This window comes from Canis lupus, chromosome 1 (genome assembly GCF_003254725.2).
Source record: "Canis lupus dingo isolate Sandy chromosome 1, ASM325472v2, whole genome shotgun sequence".
Taxonomy (NCBI): Eukaryota; Metazoa; Chordata; class Mammalia; order Carnivora; family Canidae; genus Canis; species Canis lupus.
Window position 1 is genome coordinate 74,045,261 of NC_064243.1, and position 22,850 is coordinate 74,068,110.

The window sequence follows — 22,850 nt, forward strand, 5'->3', positions numbered from 1 at the left end:
AAATATTTACTATTTAGTCCTTAAGGGAAAAGGTTTGTTTGACCCCAGTAGCTAGCTAGACTGTCTGAGGCTTTCTGGTTCTGTATTTGTGATAAGGTATCCAATAGAGGCCAGGTAATAAGATTTTCTAAGTACTCAGAAATGCTTCCTTTTTTGAAATACTACATTGAGGATGTTTCTACTTTGCTTATCTTATCTGCCTAGTCTTCTGCAATTTAGTTTTTGAGCAAATGATGAACATTTTGTAAATTATTTTCCGACTTTTTCGCCCAGCCCATATGTGAATGGAGTAGAATTGTAAATGAATAATGTCAAGATTAATAAGGATTTACTATTTTATCATTTTTAGAAAAGAAAGCATTAGACTTCTTAAAATTACTCATTGAAAATCTTTTTGTTATTTTGAATTTCTGTTGTATGGTTATCACTGATCTTTTAATCATTAATTTTTTTAAAGATTTCATTTATTTATTCATGAGAGACAGAGAAGAGAGAGGCAGAGACATAGGCAGAGGGAGAAGCAGGCTCCCTGTAGGGAGCCTGATTTGGGGCTTGATCCCGGACCCTGGGACACGACCTGAGCTGAAGCTGAGCCACCCACGCATCCCCATTAATCTTTTAAAAATAATGCAGCAAATGAATAAAACTTCATTAAAAATTTCTCCATCTCATTTGGAAGGAGAAAAACCTATTACAAGCTTCATATCTCAATGTAGATACTGTGTGTTAACCCTTAAAAAATTTTTTTTATTGTAATCACCTACTGATAATTACTTGAATCCATATGTTTGATTTAGTTGGCTAACAAATTAAAGTGAAACTTATCTCTTGATGTTTAAAGAATGCTTAGCATTTTGGGATGCATTTTTCCTGTTTTCATAAAATTAGCGCATGAGAAAAAGTAGAAGAAAGGTCGCTCTTTGCCCCATTCCCTAGAGGTAGTAACTTTTAGCATTTTGATTTTACTTTCCATTATTTTTTGTGTGTTTTAGAAAAATTGCCTAGCTGTATTTTATAATAAAATATATTTCATATTGCCTTGTTTTAAAAAGTATTTAAGATACTGTACAAAAATACTTTTATAAAAAAATGAAAAATGTGGCAAGGAAATACAGTGACTCTTATTCACAGAAATATGTTCAACAACTCTCAAAATAAAAGAAATGCAAATTAAAATATATTGAGATACCATGTCCCACATAGCAAATTGTCAAAATCTAGAAGTTTGCTGGCACGTTCTATTGATGAGGCTGTGGAGAAACTGGCTCTCTTATACATCAATAATGGGATTGTAAAATGATAGTACTTCTTGTGGAGGGCAGTCTGACAAGATCTATCAAGATTAACAGTACATATTTCCTTGGACACATTAATCCCATATCTGGAAATTCAGAATTTATATGCATGGCATATAGACCTATGCATACGATTTGCACATCTGTGAAATGGTGTTCAAAGTCACTTGTTATGGTGTTGTGCACATCAATCAACTAGTTAGATACATTATGGTGTATCTTTTCTGTGAATACAGTGCAGTGATTAAAAACCAAAAAGATATCTAGGCACTGATGGAAAGATGCTGTAAACTCCTTGTGGAAGGAAAGTAATGAAAGTAGTTACTGGATGAGTGGAGGATATGGGTTGTGTTGGAAGTGTATAAGTGTATAAGAGTCTCCATCTTATACTTTTATGTAGCATGTGATTTTTGCTCCATGTCATTATATTATCTGTTCAGAAGTTTAAAATTAAAAAGTAGAATAATTGTGGCCAAAGCAAAATAAATAAAACAAAATCTTGGATTTCTTTTTAGTAAGTTCAGCGTGGCTCGGGAAATAGGAGTACTTCTGGAATGGCAACAATAGTAGAAATCTTAGTAGGAGCAACAGCAGCACATAACTTTTACTGAGTGTTTTTTTATGGGCCAGACAACTAAGTAATCAGCACTTTACATGCAGTGTATATTTGTATATAAAGTATGCCATTTCATTGTATAATGGCTCTGTAAAGAAATTGCTCTTCTTATTTTATAGAAGACTGTGTGGAGGTTAGAGTTTTTGAGCAGCTTATCCAAGGTTATGCTGCTAGTACATGGCAGAGTCAGGAGTCTAACTCTGGCCTAGATCATAAGCCTGTTCATTTATATATAGTGATCATAAACCATACTCTCTATAAAGATTATTTTTTCTGGATCCTCTGGGAGTATCTATGTAATGAACAACAACATTCCCCATAATATCCTCATAGTAAATATAGCAAGGAGATATATTAAATTGTTTCTTGTAAGGCTGCTCTGTATTGGTTGAAACCTAACTTAAGGTTGTGTTTATACTTGTGTTTATAAATAAAGCCCCTCTTCTGGGCCAGATCTTTGATAGATACTGAATGTTAGTAAGTTTAAGATTATAGTCCCTGAGGGTACCTGGAACATATTTATTGTTTCGTTTTGACTGGAGAACTATATATTTTAATAGGCAGGTGAAGTAAAGGAAGGAAGGAATTGACATTCTTTTATGCAAGTTGGTTGCTTAACACTAATCCATGTCTGAATAAAGGACTGGTTTTCCTCTTTATTAATGAGGGTTGGTGGCAGGGTAGGTATTTACTTCAGGTGTTATGTTAGGTCTAGTGTAATATACATGGGCCACTATGTCCCCTAAAATACAATCAAAGGTTGAAAACCACTGCACATTAACTTGTACATGATGTTGGGCTTCACTTGCAGACTGGTTTTGTTTTTTGTTTGTTTTTATTGATTGCAAACATTTAAAATGTGGAATATTCTGCATAGAAATCCGACTTTCTGATGTTTCTTGAAAAACTGGGGGATCCCTGGGTGGCGCAGCGGTTTGGTGCCTGCCTTTGGCCCAGGGCGCGATCCTGGAGACCTGGGATCAAACCCCACGTCCGGCTCCCGGTACATGGAGCCTGCTTCTCCCTCTGCCTATGTCTCTGCCGCGCTCTCTCTCTCTCTGTGACTATCATGAATAAATAAATTTAAAAAGAAAAAAATTTAAAAAGAAAAACTGGTGTGACAAACTTAATCTGTGGTTCCTGTCTGGCAGCAGTCAGTTTGTTTTTTAGATGGAGCCTGTGCTTTATAATCCCCACAGCACCACTGGGTCAGCTCACACACTTAGACCTGACCCTGCCCTATGGCTGTCTGTGCTATTCTGACACTCTTAGACATTCTTATACTATGGAACTTTGCTATAGAACTGGGCTGTTTATCAGGCTGTTAATACTATTTTCCATTAAACCCCCAAACTTTTGTTAAGTATCTGTTTTTGTTTTGGAGAGGATGTGGAGAAAGGGGAACCCTCTTGCACTGTTGGTGGGAATGTGAACTGGTACAGCCACTCTGGAAAACTGTGTGGAGTTTCCTTAAAAAGTTAAAACTAGAGCTACCCTACGACCCAGCAATTGCACTGCTGGGGATTTACCCCAAAGATACAGATGCTGTGAAAGGCCCAGACATCTGCACCCCAATGTTTATAGCAGCAATGTCCACAATAGCCAAACTGTGGAAAGAGCCTCGGTGTCCATCGAAAGATGAATGGATAAAGAAGATGTGGTTTATGTATACAATGGAATATTCCTCAGCTATTAGAAACGACAAATACCCACCATTTATTCAACATGGATGGAACTGGAGGGTATTATGCTGAGTGAAGTAAGTCAATCAGAGAAGGACAAATGTATGGTTTCACTATATGGGGAATATAAAAAATAGTGAAAGGGATTAAAGGGGAAAGGAGAAAAAATGAATGGGAAATATCAGAGAGGGTGACAGAACATGAGAGACTCCTTACTCTGGCAAATAGATATATTTAGTCATTCACCTATACTTAAATATTCACTTTTTTTATTGGTATGGTATATCTGAATATATATATGAGTGCCATCTCTTTTATTGTTGAAGGTCTGGGAGATAGATGTTTTGGACTTGTTTGTTATTGTAATAGCTTTTTAAAAGGTTATTTCTTTATAAAGAACTTGCCATTTGAAAGTTATGACAATGAACTTAAACAAGGATTTATATCATAATCCTCTGATATGAGGATTTTTTTTTAAATAAACTGCTTGTCAGTGATGTTATTTTTTGTAGAATAAAACTAAAAATATGGGCAGCCTGGGTGGCTCAGCGGTTTAGTGCCGCCTTCAGTCCAGGGCGTGATCCTGGAGACCCAGGATCGAGTCCCATATTGGGCTCCCTGCATGGAGCCTGCTTCTCCTTCTGCCTGTGTCTCTGCCTCTCTCTCTCGATCTGTCTCTGATGAATAAATAAATAAAATCTTTAAAAAAAATAACTAAAAATAAATTTAGAGTTGTACATTCTTAAAATTTTTTCCTGTAACTATCATACCTTTTAATGTTTTCTTGATAATTTTGAGGTCTTCATCAGAATAAGGTCTTAGCTTATTCTGAAGTTATTATTATTAGATATATTTCTAAACTGTGTGAGAGCTAATACTCCATAGTCACAAAGAAACATTTTTGTGCAGGAGACTAGTTTTACATCTTCCTGAAGTTCGGGAGACTTTCAGTGTTCAGTGTATTCTTAAGATTTTATTATAACCATTTTGGCAGATTTTCTCATTCTGCTATATCAATAAATCAATAGAACACAGTTCTAATCTGCATTACCAATTTTTAGCTGAAACAGAGAAACTTGAAATTTAAATCAGTTAGTATAATTGGCTTCTTCTTTTAGAGTAGTGATAATATGGCAGGTGATACTGTGTCAGGCAACTTCTTACCATGATCTTTGTGGCCAGTGTACCTGGGGTCCCAGGCACCTGGCTTTATGTTCCAAATTTGTTCTGATTTGGTTACAGTTTGGTGCTATTTGCAGCAATTGTATTCCTTCATTTAATTACTGACAGGGAAGATTGTGGGATCTGTGTGTGGCTCACTCTTCTAGGTGAGTGGCAGGGATTTTAGGAATCTTCCTGTTGGTTGGTGTCTATTTTGTTGGACTGATTCAGGGGGAGATCAGGCCCTGAGAATCCTAGAGATTCAGGGTTCACTCTCTGTTTCCCGACACAAGTGTTCCCCTCCCCTCCACATTTCCTCTCCAGCTACAGAAGAGAGCACAGATTCTGCAGAATGTGCGAGTCCGTCGCCAGTTGCATTTTAGCTAAATTCCAGCAAGAGTGGATTTAAAAAATCTCCCTTGTACACAATTTCTGGCTTTTTAGATCTTTACTGCTGTTATTATGTTTATAAAATTATTTGCTTGAGGGCTAGAGAGTGACTTGATATCTTTTCTATATTGGAAGTCATAATATACATTCAGGATTTTTTTAAGTTTATTGGACTTGCAGCTGAATTCTACACAGTTATTTTCTGGAATTCGGACTTAAGAAATAGTAATTTTTGTTTTCTTATGTATTGGTAATTTTTTCTGTGTACAAAATATAGAGGAATGATTACTTTTATTTTAAGAAAGTTTTACCATTTTATACTTTTTTTCATCCAAAACTTATTTTTTTTTCCAAAACTTATTTTGGAGAAAGTTGTGCCTTGGCATATAATAATGAATTTTGGTGGTCACATAATGAATTTTGGTGGTCACACTTCTCTTTTATGATTTCAGGACAAAAATTGCTCAAGATATTGAGAGGCTAATACATCAGAGTGATATCATAGATCGAGTGGTGTATGACTTAGATAACCCAAAGTAAGTCTGTTGTTGCTTTTACTTTTATTAGTTGTATTTATACTCTATAAAGTTTCATTGTTATTTGTAAAATTTAAAAAAATAGCTAATTCCCTCCTAGCTTGCCCATGTTAAATTGGATATATTACAGGCTTTGTTTGTACTTAGGTAGACTTTTAATGGGCTTATAGTAAGAGAAAGATTACAAAGTGATGCTGTGTTTTAAAAAAAAATCTAAAATTACCTTCATTGGAGAGGGTGGAAATTTCACATGAAATGCTGCCTTGTCCTGTAATAGTGAGCCTTCATTTCCTTGGGACAGCAAATTACCATCTCTTTTAGAAGGAGCATATGCTTGCTAACTTCTCCATAGTTCCCACTACTCTCCTTGTCTCTTACCGCTTATGATGTGCATCGGTCCTTTTTATTACTTTCTTGACTTGTGAAGCCATTTGTTTATGATGCTTCATGCATTGGTGTTATTTACAATTTAGGGTTATCACTGATATCATCACATTTTAGGGTTTAAATATAATACACAAAAATTGGAAATGATGATTGTGACTATTATCTCCTTAGATGAGAAATTTAATTAGCCCTCAATGGCTGACCCTCTCTCTCAATATTCTAATATTTTGGGGAGAATTTCACATCTTAACTGGTCTTTTTGGAGGAAATAAAACACTTTTTAAAGATCTTTGTCAGAGAAATAAGGGTAAAAGCTGTATCAAAGCTAATGATTGAATTTCGAATAATCTTAAAGATGAAAGCCAAATCTACCTTATTCAAAAATCTTAGTTATTTCATTCCTTTAATTATGTATCATACAGATCATGCAGATGTGATAAAAAGAGAAACTCAGAAACCCCGAGTATGGCATGCATACCAGTGCTATTTCTAACTCAAGTGCCTTTTGACAAAATCATTGATCTTCTTGGGGTCTTAGTTAACCCCTATTGAAATGTAAGCTCCAGAAGAGGAAGAATTGGTATTTAATCAGGGAAATGGGCAGACATACAACTAAAACCAGATATAGTACCTTATAGGCACTCAGTAAATACTTAACTAAAGTAGTGACTATGTAAAGTGCAGACAAAACCTTTACCTTTTTGGCACTAATAGATAATATCTGTTATTTAAAAGGTGAAAGATTTATATGATCTGAAGAGAAACCGGAGTATATAATATCTATTATGTAATAGAGCTCTATAAACTTAAAATATTTTCACCTGAGAACTACATAGTTTAATTAGAATTATTGTTACTCAGTAATATGAATTTTAAAAAATATATCTGGTCTTTGTATATGATTAGTGTTTAGGAATGACATTTCTTCAGTGAGGCAAAATTTCTTGTGATTAACATTCACTCTAAATGTGGGAATAAATCTCCACCTATAATTATAATTTTTATTTTTATTTTTATTTTTTTAATTATAATTTTTAAATCTATAAATGTTAGCCAGAGTTTGTGTTTTGCTTGTGTTGGTTATAATTTTTGGTTTATAATGGTATTTCATAATAATGAGATGGGTGGCCATGAGGTGGTATATTTTTAATTTGTAGCGTAGTTTTATTTATCTTTTGTTCACATTTTTACATGCAATGTATTTTATTATACTCACTTTAAAAATTCTGTTTAGTTACGCCATTCCAGAAGAAGGAGATATTTTGAAGTTTAACTCCAAATTCGAATCTGGGAATCTGCGCAAAGTAATTCAAATTAGAAAGTAAGTCATTTAAAATTTTCTCATTTTGTCTAAGCACAAATATTTTCCTAATTTTCATCAGATTTCTTTATTTTCTGTTTTCAGAAATGAATATGATCTTATTTTGAACTCAGATATAAATAGCAATCATTATCACCAGTGGTTTTACTTTGAGGTCAGCGGAATGCGACCAGGTGTTGCTTACCGGTTTAACATCATTAACTGTGAAAAGTCCAACAGTCAATTTAATTATGGTAAGAAATATTTTATTCCCCAAATTTAGAAGGTATGCAGGCATCATAACCGAAAGACATAAGTTTTTTTTTTAATTACTGACCATGTTTAAAAAATGTTCAGTGTTCCTTTGATTTTCTCTAGTTCTCAAAATTCACATATTTATTATGCAAAATCTGAAATAAGCTGAGCTTTGCTTTGTTGGTGAAAACCCTTTAAAATGTAATGAATATCTTCGACTTCATCCAAATTAAATATAACTAAAGGTTTGTTACTTATGCCGCATAAAATCTAGTTTTTAATGTTAGTTCATCTAGAAGAGAATCTTTTTAACTTTGAATAGTCTCATAAAAATGTGATAGAAATTTCAGGAAGGTCTCATGTTCTCTTCACTGGGTTTCCTCCAGTGGCTACATCTTCCATAACCGTAGTAGCATCACAGAGTGAGGATTTGACATTGGTGCAGTGTGGGCGCAGAGTTTCGTGCCATTTGATTACATTTGTAGATTCTTAAACCAGTCACCACAATCAAGATACAGAATACTTCATCACCACAAAGCCTTGTACCTTTCCTTGTCACCTTGACTAAGATGTTAGCTGTAGTTTTCTGCAAATTTTAAAAGATTAATGGTCTAGTTGAAGACATTTCCTTCTATTGCTATATGCTGAGGTTTTTTTTTTTTTGACATGAATGGATGCTGAATTTTGTCATATGCTTTGCATCATTTGGTCTGATCATGTGACTTTCTTCTTCTTTAGACTGTTGTTATGACATATTACATGGATTGAGTTTTGAATGTTGAAACAGCCTTTTTTTTTTGTAATCCATAAAAAATAAAACCCACTTGGCTATGGTGGATATTGAGCTATAGTTGTCTTTTTCTTTTTGTATTCTGTTTTTTTTTTTTTTCCATTGGAGTTCAATTTGCTAACATATAGCATAACACCCAGTGCTCATCCCGTCAACTGCCCCCCTCAGCCTGTCACCCAATCACCCCAACCCCCCCCACCTCCCTTTCCACTCCCCCTTGTTTGTTTCCCAGAGGTAGGAGTCTCTCATGTTCTGTCATCCTCACTGATACTTCCCACTCATTTTCTCTCCTTTCCTCTTTATTCCCTTTCACTATTTTTTATATTCCCCAAAAGAATGAGACCATAATAATGTTTTTCCTTCTCCAACTGACTTGCTAAACTCAGCATGATACCCTTCAGTTCCATCCACGTTGAAGCAAATGGTGGGTATTTGTCGTTTCTAATGGCTGAGGAATATTCCATTGTAAATATAGACCACATCTTCTTTATCCATTCATCTTTCGATGGACACCGAGGCTCTTTCCACAGTTTGGCTATTGTGGACATTGCTGCTATAAACATTGGGGTGCAGGTGTCCTGATGTTTCACTGCATCTATATCTTTGGGGTAAATCTTCAGCAGTGCAATTGCTGGGTTGTAGGGCAGCTCTATTTTTAACTCTTTGAAGAACCTCCACACAGTTTTCCAGAGTGGCTGTACCAGTTCACATTCCCACCAACAGTGCAAGAGGGTTCCCCTTTCTCCACATCCTCTCCAACATTTGTTGTTTCCTCTCTTGTTTATTTTCACCATTCTCACTGGTGTGAGATGGTATCTCATTGTGGTTTTGATTTCTATTTCCCTGATGGCAAGGGAAGTGGAGCATTCCACTTCATGATTGAATTGTTTGTTTCTTTGCTGTTGAGTTTCATAAGTTCTTTATAGATCTTGGATACTAGCCCTCTATCTGATAGGTCACTTGCAAATATCCTCTCCCATTCTGTAGGTCGTCTTTTAGTTTTGTTGAGTGTTTCTCTCTCTCTTTTTTTTTTTTTGTTGACTGTTTCTCTTGCTGTGCAGAAGCTTTTTTATCTTGATGAAGTACCAATAATTCATTTTTGCTTTTGTTTCCCTTGCTGTCGTGGATGTATCTAGCAAGAAGTTGCTGTGGCCAAGTTCAAAAAGGGTGTGGCCTGTGTTTTCCTCTAGGATTTTGGTGGATTCTTGTCTCACATTTAGATCTTTCATCCATTTTGAATTTATCTTTGTGTATGGTGTAAGAGAATGGTCTAGTTTCATTTTTTGGGCACGTGGCTGACCAATTTTCCCAGCACCATTTATTGAAGAGACTGTCTTTTCCAGTGGATAGTCTTTCCTGCTTTGTTGAATATTAGTTGACCATAAAGTTGAGGGTCCACTTCTGGATTCTCTATTCTGTTCCATTGATCTCTGTGTCTGTTTTTGTGCCAGTACCACACTGTCTTGATGATCACAGCTTTATAGTACAACCTGAAATCTGGCATTGTGATGCCCCCAGCTCTGTTTTTTTTGTTTTTTGTTTTTTGTTTTTTTAATATTCCCCTGGCTATTCGGGGTCTTTTCTGATTCCACACAAATCTTAAGATGATTTGTTCCAACTCTCGGAAGAAAGCCCATGGTATTTTGATAGGGATTGCATTAAATGTGTACATTGCCCTGGGTAGCATCGACATTTTCACAATATTCTTCCAATCCATGAGCATGGAATATTTTTCCATCTTTTGTGTCTTCCTCAATTTCTTTCAGAAGCGTTCTATAGTTTTTAGGGTATAGATCCTTTACCTCTTTGGTTAGGTTTATTCCTAGGTATCTTATGCTTTTGGGTGCAATTGTAAATGGGATTGACTCATTTCTCTTTCTTCAGTCTCATTGTTAGTGTCTAGAAATGCCACTGGTTTCTGGGCATTGATTTTGTATCCTGCCACACTCTTAAATTGCTGTATGAGTTCTAGCAATCTTGGGGTGGAGTCTTTTGGGTTTTCTATGCACAGTATCATGTCATCTGCAAAGAGGGAGAGTTTGACTTCTTCTTTGCCAATTTGAATGCCTTTTATTTCTTTTTGTTGCCTGATTGCTGAGGCTAGGACTTCTAGTACTATGTTGAATAGCAGTGGTGAGAGTGGACATCGCTGTCGTGTTCCTGATCTTAGGGGAAAGGCTCCCAGTGCTTCCCCATTGAGAATGATATTTGCTGTGGGCTTTCCATAGATGGCTTTTAAGATGCTGAGGAATGTTCCCTCTATCCCTACACTCTGAAGAGTCAGGAATGGATGCTGTATTTTGTCAAATGCTTTCTCTGCATCTATTGAGAGGATCATGTGGTTCTTGTTTTTTCTCATGTTGATATGGTCTATCACATTGATTGCTTTATGAGTGTTGAACCAGCCTTGCATCCCGGGGATAAATCCCACTTTGTCATGGTGAATAACCTTCTTAATATACTGTTGGATCCAATTGGCTAATATCTTGTTGAGAATTTTTGCATCTGTATTCATCAGGGATATTGGTCTATAATTCTCCTTTTTGGTGGGGTCTTTGTCTGGTTTTGGAATTAAGGTGAAGCAGGCCTCCTAGAACGAGTTTGGAAGTATTCCATCTCTATCTTTCTGAACAGCTTTAGTAGAAAAGGTATGGTTTCTTCTATAAAAGTTTGATAGAATTCCCCTGGGAAGCCATCTGGCCCTGGACTTCTGTGTCTTGGGAGGTTTTTGATGACTGCTTCAATTTCCTCCCTGGTTATCGGCCTGTTCAGGTTTTCTATTTCTTCCTGTTCCAGTTTTGGTAGTTTGTGGTTTTCCAGAAATGCGTCCATTTCTTCTGATTGCCTAATTTATTGGCGTATAGCTGCTCATAATATGTTTTTAAGTCGTTTGTATTTCCTTGGTATTGGTGGTGATCTCTCCTTTTTCATTCGTGATTTTATTAATTTGAGTCTTTTCTTGTTTGTTTTTAGTAAGGCTGGCTAATGGTTCATCTATCTTATTAATTCTTTCAAAGAACCAACTCCTGGTTCTGTTGATCTGTTCCACAGTTATTCTGGTCTCTATTTCATTGAAAATAGAGATTTTTGCTTGAGTCTTTATTAACTGTCTTCTTCTGCTGGGTGTAGGTTTTATTTGCTGTTCTTTCTCCAGCTCCTTTGGGTGCAAGGTTAAGTTTTGTATTTGAGTTCTTTCCAGTTTTTGGATGGATATTTGTATTGCAATGTATTTCTCCCTCAGGACTGCTTTTGCTGTGTCCCAAAGATTTTGAACGGTTGTATCTTCATTCCCATTAGTTTCCATGAATCTTTTTAATTCTTCTCTAATTTCCTGGTTGACCCTTTCATCTTTTAGCAGGATGCTCTTTAACCTCCACGTGTTTGAGTTTCTTCCAAATTTCTTCTTGTGATTGAGTTCTAGTTTCAAAGTATTATGGTGTGAAAATATGCAGGAGACAATCCCAATCTTTTGGTATTGGTTGAGACCTGATTTGTGCCCCAGGTTGTGTGAGAAGGTTTCTCTCTATTCTGGAGAAAGTTCCATGTGCACTTGAGAAGAATATGTATTCAGTTGCGTTTGGATGTAAAGTTCTGTAAATATCTGTGAAATCCATCTGGTCCAGTGTATCATTTAAAGCTCTTGTTTCTTTGGTGATGTTGTGCTTAGAATACCTGTCAATTACAGAAAGCACCGTGTTCAAGTCTCCCAGTATTCGTGTATTATTATCTGAGTATGTCTTAACTTTCGTTATTAATTGATTGATCTACTTGGCAGCTCCCACATTAGGGGCACAAATATTCATGATTGTTAGGTCCTCTTGTTGGATAGATCCTTTAAGTATGATATAGTGTCCCTCTTCATTTCTTACTACAGTCTTTGGGATAAACTGTCATTTATCTGATATGAGGATGGCTACCCCTGCTTTCTTTTGAGGACCATTTGAATGGTAAATGGTTCTCCAACCTTTCATTTTCAGGCTTAGGTCTAAAATGAGTCTCTTGTAGACAGCAAATAGGTGGGTCTTGCTTTTTTATCCAGTCTGAAACCCTGCACCTTTTGATGGGATCATTAAGCCCATTCTCGTTCAGAGTTACTATTGAAAGATATGGATTTAGTTTCATAATACTTATTCAGTCCCTGTTTTTGTGGATTGTTTCCTTGGACTTCCTCTTTGTTTTACAGAGTCTCCCTGAATATTTCTTGCAGAGCTGGTTTGGTAGTCACATATTCTTTCAGTTTCTGCCTGTCTTGGAAGCTCTTTATCTCTCCTTCTATTCTGAATGAGAGCCTTGCTGGGTAAAGTATTCTTGGTTGCATGTTCTTCTCATTTAGGACCCTGAAAATTATTACCTGTCAGCCCTTTCTGGCCTGCCAGGTCTCTGTGGAGAGGTCTGCTGTTAACCTAATGCTTCCCCCCACAAAGATTAGGGATTTCTTGTCTCTTGCTGCTTTAAGGATTTTCTCTTTATCTTTGAAATTCCCAGGTTTCACTATTAAATGTTGAGGTGTTGAACAGTTTTTATTGATTTTAGGGGGGAATCTCTCTATCTCCTGGATCTGAATGCCTGTTTCACTCCCCAAGTTAAGGAAGTTCTCAGCTATGATTTGTTCAAATACATTTTCTGGTCCTCTGTCCCTCTCGGCGACGTCTGGAACCCCAATTAAATGTAGATTTTTTCTTCTGAGGCTGTCATTTATTTCGCTTATCCTTTCCTCATGATCTTTTTTTTTTTTAAGATTTTATTTATTTAAAAAAAACCCGATTTTATTTATTTATTCATGAGACAGAGAGAGAGAGAGAGAGAGAGAGAGAGAGAGAGAGAGAGGCAGAGACATAGGCAGAGGGAGAAGCAGGCTCCATGCAAGGAGCCTGATGTGGGACTTGATCCTGGGTCTCCAGGATCAAGCCCTGGGCTGAAGGCGGTGCTAAACCACTGAGCCACCTGAGCCACCTCATGATCTTTTAATTGTTTTTCTTTTTTATCCTCAGCTTCCTTCCTTGCCATCAACTTGTCTTCTCTGTCACTCACTCATTCTTCTACCTCATTTAGCCTCGTTGTTAGGACCTCCAGTTTGGATTGCATCTCATTTAATTGATTTTTAATTTCGGCCTGATTTGATCTAAATTCTGCAGTCATGAAGTCTCTTGAATCCTTTATGCTTTTTTCCAGAGCCACCAGTAGCTTTATAATTGTGTTTCTGAATTGGCTTTCTGACATCGAATTGTAATCCAAATTCTGTAACTCTTTGGCAGAGAGTACTGTTTCTGATTTTTTTGTGGTGAGTTCTTCTTTCTTTGCTCTGTGTAGAGTGGCTAAAAGTGAGTTGTACTTGGTAGAATTGCACTCTTCTGTCTGTGGGGTTCCAGCTGTTCTCTCTTTAAGTCTCAGGCCGAATTCATAGGTTTTCAGGATGGTTGGAAAGTTATCGAGGTAAGTTGGTGGGGACAGGTGACTTGGGGACCTTACTCTTCCTCCATCTTGCCCTGTCTTTCCCCTCCCCCTCTCTTTCGTCATGATGTCATGGTAATATTGACCTTCTAAAATGGGTTGGTAAATGTTCCCTCCTCTTGTTTTTTGGAAAAGCTTGTGTATATTTGGTGTTAATTCTTAAACATTTGGTTGAAGTCTTCAGTGAAACCATGGGTCTGGAAGGATTTCCTTTTTGATAGTCTTTGAATTCCAAACTAAATTTCTTTTAATAGTTTTAGGGCTTTTCAATAGCTTCAGTGAGTCATGGTATGTGGTAGTTTGTGCTTTTTTTAGGAGTTGATCCGTTTTTTCTGAATGGTCAAGTGTGTTTGTAGATTTGATCATAGTATTCCCTTATTACTTTTGACGTCTGCAGGGTCTGTAGTGACACCCCCTTGTAGATTCCTGATAATAGTAATTTGTGTTTTCTTTTGTTAGTCCTGCTAGAGATTTGTCAATTTTATTGACCTTTTCAATGAACCAACTTTTGATTTCATTGGGTTTTCCCCGTGAGACACTTTTTAAAAACTCTAGTGTTGTACCAGCAAAAATATTAAAGTTATTAAAAGTGTGAATATGATGATGCTTTTTAAGGAGCATTTATGAAAAGTATAGCTTTCACAAATTGAAGAGGTTGTACTCAGTTGTCATTATTTTTGTGGAAGATAGGAAATTGTATACTCTGGATGATTTCATGTGTGGGATAAAAGCTTTAGTCAGATTCACTGATTTAATGCAATAATTATAGGAAGGTAAGGTAGACAAGATTAATGTCTGGTTAAGTTATAAACTTTTTTTTAAGTTTTTAAATGTTTTAAGTAATCTAATTTTAAATAATTATTTTAAATAGGTATATTTTGACTTAGGGGTCAGTGGTTATATTTTGCATGAAAAGTCATATGAATATTCTTGATACAAATTTATTTCACATTCTTTATTTTTAGGGTTTTGGGGCATACCTAGTAATCATTAAATGTTATATTTCTTAGAAAAATTTATTTTTGACCTTAAATCTTCATATAATTTTTAAAAATTACCTTATTTAAAACTCATTTAGAATATTACAACAATTAAAGAACCTCATGTTTTCCCTATTTAACTTGTAAGTATAATGCTAACATCATATTTTAGAGGAGAAAAGGACAATTAAATTGAATTATGTTTGTATTTTGGGTTCTCCTTAAGAGTATATAAGTATTAAAAAAGCTTTCTATTCCTGAAATGATAGTCAATATAATTTTCAAATTGTAGAGCTATAGGTAGATGACATCTTTATTAACTAGTTATTTATTCACTTTTATAAAATAGTACTCTCACTACTTTAAACTTTATTAAAGATTTTAATTTTTAAAATTAAAAGCTTAACAGAGGTGCCTGGGAGGCTCAGTCAGTTAAGGGATGGAGTCTTGATTATGGCTCAGGTCATGATCTCAGAGCTCCATGTGGGGCTTGATCTCACAACCTCCAGATCATGGTTTGAGCTGAAATCAAGAGTGAGACACTTAACTGAGTGAGCCACCCAGGTGCCCTAAGCCAAGGGTCTTTAATTTGGGAAATCTGGTAAATTAAAAACTGTTAGGGGTGCTTGGATACTTGCCTTCGGCTCAAGTCATGATCCCAGGGTTCTTGGGTGGAGTCCTGAGTCTGTTTCTCCCTCTCATACTTGCTCTCTCTTTCTTCCTGAAATAAATTAATTAAAATCTTAAAAAACAAAAGAAAAAAAAACAAAAAAAAAAACAAAAAAACGGACATTTAGAGAAGAATCTGTAGGAAGAGGAGAAAATCCACTGGTTAGCATTTTGTTACCTATCCTCAAACTTATTCACATAATTTAAAATTTAAATTGTATCTTTTTATAGATTGAGATTACAGTATGAAAACTCACTCAGAACTATTTTTACTGTACAACATTTTGTAAAAAATCCTTCCATGCCTTTCAGTGACATCACTACTAATGTTAATATAATATTCTATTGAGTATTGTACAATGATTATTTTGATAGCAGTTTGGGAATTTAAATTTTCAGCATTTTGGAATTGAAAACTGTGCTGCAGCTGATACCCTTAATTATTTTTGTGTGTGTATGTTTTTGATTATTGCTTTGCCATAAAGTCCTCCAAGTAGAATTTCTCAAAGAAAATGATGAACTAGGGAAAAGGGGTACTTTTTGTGCTGGTAGGAGTATTAAATTAGTTCAGCCTTTTTCAAGTGCATTTGATAATGTGCTTTCACTGTTTATATTTTACTTAATCTATCTAGGATTTATTTTGGTATATTCTGTGCATTTGGGATCTAACTTAATCCTTTCATAAGTAGTTAAGCAGCTACAACTGAACCCATTCTTTCTCCAAAGGGTTTTAAAAATGTCAATAAATTGTTTTTTTTCTCAAATATTTACATTTATAACTCATTTGCAACTCTGTTCCTGACCCTCTAGTAAAAGAAGGGCAGGAAATACTGCTTAGAAGACATTGTATGTGGTTGCTCTGTGGTAGCTCTTAAAGAAAACCGGTCTGATAAGTAAAAACAGATTGGAAACTAGTTGTAAAAGATATCACTCTTACTTGTGCCTGCTTCTTGACTTTTTGAATCTAGCTTGAATTGTTTTGACCTCCGAGTCATTATTATTATTATTTATCCCCTCTGGTTTGAAACACCTCAATTTTCAAAAGCTATGGACTAGCATTTGTTTGGGGGCTCTTTGTTGCTTTAGTACCACTTGATTTTTATTATCCTGACTTTTCTGTCTAGTGTAATATTTTTGTTGCTCTAGTATCACTTTGTTGTGTAACTTGACCATATAAAACAGCTAACATAGTCTTTTTTAAAAACAGTTTTAAGAATTTTTTCTGCCTATTTTCCCAGAATAGTTTATTCTAAGTATTATTCAAATAGTTTCATCAAGTGCTAAAAAGTTTCCATTGCACGAAACTTGTATAATAATCTGAGAGAAACTGATTTTCTTTTGAGAAACTGAATTTTTTTATATTAAGTCTCATTGCTTAAGAAGATGGGATAGTTTTGTTTATTAATTTTTTTATGCTCTCACTTAAGTTTTTAGTTTTCTTGCTGTAAGTTCTGTTCATTTCTATTTACCTTTAAGTACTTTATGTGGTTTTTTTGTTTGTTTCTCTTATGAAAGAGTACTCCTTGTTTTCAGAGTTGTTACTACTTATAGTTAAGAAAGCTATCAAGTTTTAATATGTTCATTTGAAAATCAGCCTCCTTATCGGACTTTCTTAACTAGTTTTCATAGTTTCTCAGTTGATACCGTAGATTTTCTTGGTAGGGGCCTAGAATTTTTCCTTATAATGTGTATCTTTCATTGTTTCATAGGTTTTAGATAGAAAATTGAGAATGTTTAAAATAAAAAGGAGACATTGGGCATCCTTGTTTTATTTTGACTTTAATATGAATGTTGCCAGTATTTACAGTAAACACACTAGCTCTTGTTTTGAGTATAGATTCTTTCTCACAGTAAAGAATTTCTATTTTTACTAACTTTTAAAAAACAGAAGTATTTTATTTTTGCATTTATTAATATATTTGACCATATAATACTATGAGCTGTTAGCGTGTTATATTAATGCTCCTACTATCAAATCATTTTTCAGTTTCAGAAATAAATTCACTTTCCCATGTAAATTAATCTTTTAATATACAACTAATTTTGATAGAATTTTGTTTAAAGGCTTTTTTAAGTTAGGCAAGTCAGTTTCCTTTTTGGAGGGCTTTGTCCAGTTTTGGAAGCAAGCTAATGCTAACTTTGAACACTTAAATGGAAAGGCTTTTATTTCCCCACCCTGTGTTCTGGAGCAGTTTAATTAGCATTTAAATGTCTTCATGAAATTTGGAAAGAATGTACCTCTAGAACTATCTGATTGTGTGTCCCTTTTTGGGTGGGAGGAGTAGTGTCTGGATAACGTTTTCAGATATCTGTGACTTAGTTCATTCTATCTTTTAAGATTTTATTTATTTATTTGAGAGAGAACTCACACATGTGCTCTCTGTGGGGAGGGGCAGAGGTAGAGGGAAAAGCAGTCTCCCCACTGAGCAGGGATTCTGACATGGGGCTCGATCCCAGGACCCCAGGATCATGACCTGACCTGAAGGCAGATGCTTAACCTACTGAGCCACCCAGGTGTCCCTAGTTTTCTATTTCGTATTATGGCAGACTTGGTAATTGACATTTATGTCTTACATATATAGTCTTATATATATGACATTTACATTTTCAAAATTCACTAGCAGAGATTTCTATATGATGTGTGCAGTATGTGTGCTTGCTTGTTACTCTTATTTCCCTTTTTTGTGTGTGCTCAAAACCCAATCTGTTATTTTAAAAACCTAGGTCTTGGTTTTATTTATTATTTCCTTTTTTAAAGTTTTTTATTTATTAATTTTTCCCTTTCCCCTCTGCTGTTTGACTTTTTCTTCTTTTTAACTTTATCCAAATTTAGTTTTGTATTATGATCCTTCATTTACAGTTTGAATTTGCTCTTCATTACAACTTATTTATGTATCCCTTTCCCCTCTAGATTTAATATTAAGGCTCTTTGTTATTTTGTAGATTGCCTCTCATTGTATATAGTGTTGGTATCCTTTTTGATCCAAGGATTATTTAGGAAAACATATTTGTAGTTGGTTAGATTTTTTTAATTAAAATTCTTCTCATTACTTTAAAGTTTTAATGCATTTTGTTCACATATAAAATTTATGTTTATGGAATAGTTTTTTATGGCTTAATATCTATCCAGTTTTTTATTTCATGGGCACTTGGAGACTAATATATATTCTCTACTGGCAATATAATTTAATATACTTAGTGTTATAAGTCCCATTTATTCAGTGTTCTGTGTCCTTATTTTTACCTTCTCTTTCTTGCCTAAGAACTAAAAAAATTGTCCTTCAGTTCTGTTGTGTTTCTGTCAGTTCCTCATTTACAAAAACATTTTTTCCCACCTAATCAGTATTATTTGGCATGTAGTTTATGACTTTTCCATATTCCTTTTGTATATACCATTTAATGGCATAAAATAATAGCCATACTTCAGCATCATTAGCCTTGAATTGTTTTTATACTGTTTTGGTTTGAATTTGCTTGATATATCTTTGCCTATTGTTTCTTAGAAATAGAGGTTGATTCTGTTTTTTGACCCTGTCTTAACATGATTTTATTGAAAATTCTTTTTATCATTGACATGTTTGGTTTATCCTACTTTTTTGCTTCTTTATTGTTTTATCTGTTATTCTTTAAGGGACTTCAAGGTTTAGTCCAACTCTTTTTTAGCTGTGGTAATCCAAAATATGTTTATAAAAAAATAGAGTGTGAGGCATATTGTGCTTTGGATTTTTCTCAGTCCTACTCCGTCTACCTTGAGTTTGGTAGAGATTCTTCCCAAATTCTGACAAGTGGTCACTTGTAAATTCTCTTTATTTCCATATATTAGTAAGTAATTAGAAAGTTGGTTATAGCTGTGAAATGAGCTCTTAGGCAGATACAGTTTTTTAAGTGAAACTCCTATCATTAGTTTTGTTAAGTTAGTACAACATAAAGGAAATCTTGGTTTGTCTTAACATCAATAGAAGAAGGAAGGGGCTGATATTTTAGTAAACTGAAATTCAACATTTTAAGAAATTGCAACTAGCTGTGTAATATTATTGTCATCAGATTTATTTTAATTTCACTTCAGGGATGGTACTGATGACTGAAAATATTTGCTCTGGAAACTTGTTCAATCCAGAAGGATTTGTTTAATTGCCATACAGGATTGAAATCAGGAAATAATACTAATTGGTTTTAATTAATTAATTTTTTTCTTTTTTGTTTAAGACTTTATTTATTTGACAGAGAAGGAGAGCATTTGCACAAATGGGGAGCAGGCGAGGGAGAAGCAGGCTCCCTGCAGAACAGGGAGCCCGATATGGGGCTCGATCCCAGGAGCCTGGGATTGTGACCTGAGCCAAAGGCAGATGCTTAAGTGACTGAGCCACCCAGGTGTCCCATTTTTTCTTTTTCTTTTTCTTTTTTCTTTTCTTTTCTTTCTTTTCTTTTCTTTTCTTTTCTTTTCTTTTCTTTTCTTTTCTTTTCTTTTCTTTTCTTTCTTTTCTTTTTTTATGGGGATGGTCTGGTTGTAGGAGTATTTAAGTGTTGGATTCTAGCAAATACGAACAAAGATGTATTATTCTTTGGCAATACCTCCCAAAGGGGCAGAATTACTCTAGCTTTTGTTTCTCAAATTGCCCTCTTCTTGGGGCTTTTTGAGGTGGCAACCCCAGTGGTGCAGCGGTTTAGTGCCGCCTGCAGCCCAGGGCATGATCCTGGAGACCTGGGATTGAGTCCCATGCCAGGCTCCCTGCATGGAGCTTGCTTCTCCCTCAGCCTCACTCTCTGTGTCTCTATGAATAAAAAAAAAAAAAAAAAAAGAAAAAGAAAAAAGAGGTGATTGTATTAAATACTTAATGGTGAATGATCTTATTTATGAATTTCATTTGAGAATTTCTGTCAGCCCCGGTGGCTCAGCGGTTTGGCGCCGCCTGCAGCCCAGGGCGTGATCCTGGAGACCCGGGATCGAGTCCCACATCAGGCTCCCTGCATGGAGCCTGCTCCTCCCTCTGCCTGTGTCTCTGCCTCTCTCTCTCTCTGTTTCTATGAATAAATAAAATAATAAAATAAAATAAAATAAAATAAAATAAAATAAAATAAAATAAAATAAAATAAAATAAAAATCTTTTAAAAAAAGAGGTGATTATAGTAAATACTTAATGGTGAGTGATCTTATTCATGAATTTCATTTGAGAATTTCTGTCACTATATAATAATGCTTTATCTGTTGTGATCTATTTCTCACTCAACCCCCCATTATTTGAAAGGGGTTTGCTCAAATTACCACTAGATGGCAGTCTTATATTTAATAACTTAAAGCTTTCACTGCAAGCTCTCTCCGTGGTGCTTTTACACTGGATTTCTCTACCCACCCCCCCACCCCCACTACCTTTCCTTACCCCCTCTTCCCCTTAGCCACATCTGCCAGATAACACGAGTGTTTTTAACCACGTCATATAAATTGAGCGTGTGTGGAACCAGGTGACGGAACAGAATTTTGGAGTCTAGTCTGTAGCATTCCCACCTAGCCCACATTAATTAGTTCCATACTTGGAAGTTGAGCTGAGCCATCTCTTGACCAAGGAAGGCTTCCCTGGCTTCTCAGGCCAGATTAGTCCCTGGTAAGTTTTCCTTTGGGGTGCTCATAACTGTTATGTTGTTTACATGTGTAGCTGATTAGTCCCTTTACTGCCTACCCCTGACTTGTCTGTAAATTCCACATAATCAGGGACAGTGTCACTTGCTGACCATTTACAAGCGTGGCATTTAGTGGATGATTTGTTAAATGAATGAGGCAATGGGTGAATGAACTATGAAGGAGATCTCACTAGGAACATAAAATGAACATACACGAAGCATATGTCAAGAAGATTCTAGTTTGGGGCACTTGGGGCTCAGTTGGTTCAACAGCTGACTCTTGATTTTGGCTCAGGTCATGATCACAGGGTCCTGGAGTTGACCCCTGCATGAGGCTCCATGCTCAGGGTGGAGTTGGCTTGAGGGTTCTCTCTCTCCCTCTCCTTCTTCCCTTCCCCCCACTCATGTACTCTTTTTCTCTCTCTTTCTAAAATAAATAAATCTTCAAACGAGAAGATTCTAATTCAGTTTGTGATCAACTTTTCTATTTTGCTTTGAAATAATTTCAAATTTACAGAAAAGTTGCAACTCTTAATACAGATGTTGAGGATCTGAAAGGGATGCATCACCCTAGAATACTTCTTGTATATTTTCTATGAACAGTGACATTTTTTATGTAACCACCAACATTAGGAAATTATAATTGATATGTGAATCTGCTCTAATCCATAGGCCCCCTCATTTGAGTTTCATCTGTTTTCTCAATAATGTGCTTAATAGCAAGAGGATTCAGCTAAAACCATGTGTGTTTAGTTGTCAAGTATCTAAATTCTTCTAGTCAGGGGCAGTTTTTCAGGCTTTAATATTCATGACCTTACATTTTTTAAAATTCTAGAACTCTTATTCTATAGAGTGGTTTTCAATTTGGAGTTGTCTCATGTTCCTTGTCACTGAGTTCTAAGTTAGTATCTTTGGCAGGAATATTACAGAAGTGATGTACTCTGGTGGCACAGGGTTTTGTTTGTACCATTACTGATAATCATTTTATCACATGATTATGTTTGAGTCTGTCAGGCTTTTTCTATTGTAAAGTTACCCTTTTTCTTTTTGTAATTAATAAGTATTTTAGGTGGAAGTACTTTGAAACTATGCAAATATCTTGTTCCTCATCAAACTTTGAATTTGTTAATATCCAGAATTGGTTTCCTGTTATACTAGGTGGGTTGTAATTTGTTTCTGTCATTATTTATTTTTGATGTTAAAATGCACAAGATTTGACAATCTTGGGGTACTGGGGTCTGTATCCTTTTGACCTATCCCTGTCATTCTTGATGGGCATCCTTGCTTTTTGGCACACAGTGCTCAAGCTCATCTTGCCTTTCCCTGCCCCAACCTGGTATGGATCATTTCTTGGAAGAGTTCTGGTTTTAGTGGCGAATGGTATTTAAAAACCAAGATCTGTGTGCATAGTATGCACGTGGTTATTGGACTTCTCCATAGATAGAGTTGAGAACTGTATGTTTGTATATACAAATATTTATACAGAAATTTTTGTTTGTAGTAGTTTCTCCGTATGTATCCATTTATGTTTCTATCTGTGTATGTGTTATGTGCACATGCCCCCCTCCACACACACAATCTTCATGAGGTCACACTGATACCTTCAATTCCACAGACTCTATTCTGATTTTTTCCTGTTATTTACAATGTCCTTCTCCGACATGAGAATTTGGACTTCCATTATCCTTAATATATTTTCTTACTGATCAATTCTAGTGTATA

At 35.4% G+C, this 22,850-nt stretch overlaps 1 protein-coding gene across 1 annotated transcript in view; it reads left to right on the forward strand.

Moving 5' to 3' along the window:
* The window catches only part of AGTPBP1 (ATP/GTP binding carboxypeptidase 1), a 177,031-nt gene that overhangs the window by 113,802 nt on the left and 40,379 nt on the right, over positions 1–22,850 (forward strand). Inside the window, 3 exon segments of the mRNA XM_049116129.1 lie at positions 5,597–5,680; positions 7,302–7,388; positions 7,473–7,621. Of these exon segments, the coding sequence (XP_048972086.1) occupies positions 5,597–5,680; positions 7,302–7,388; positions 7,473–7,621 (320 nt within the window).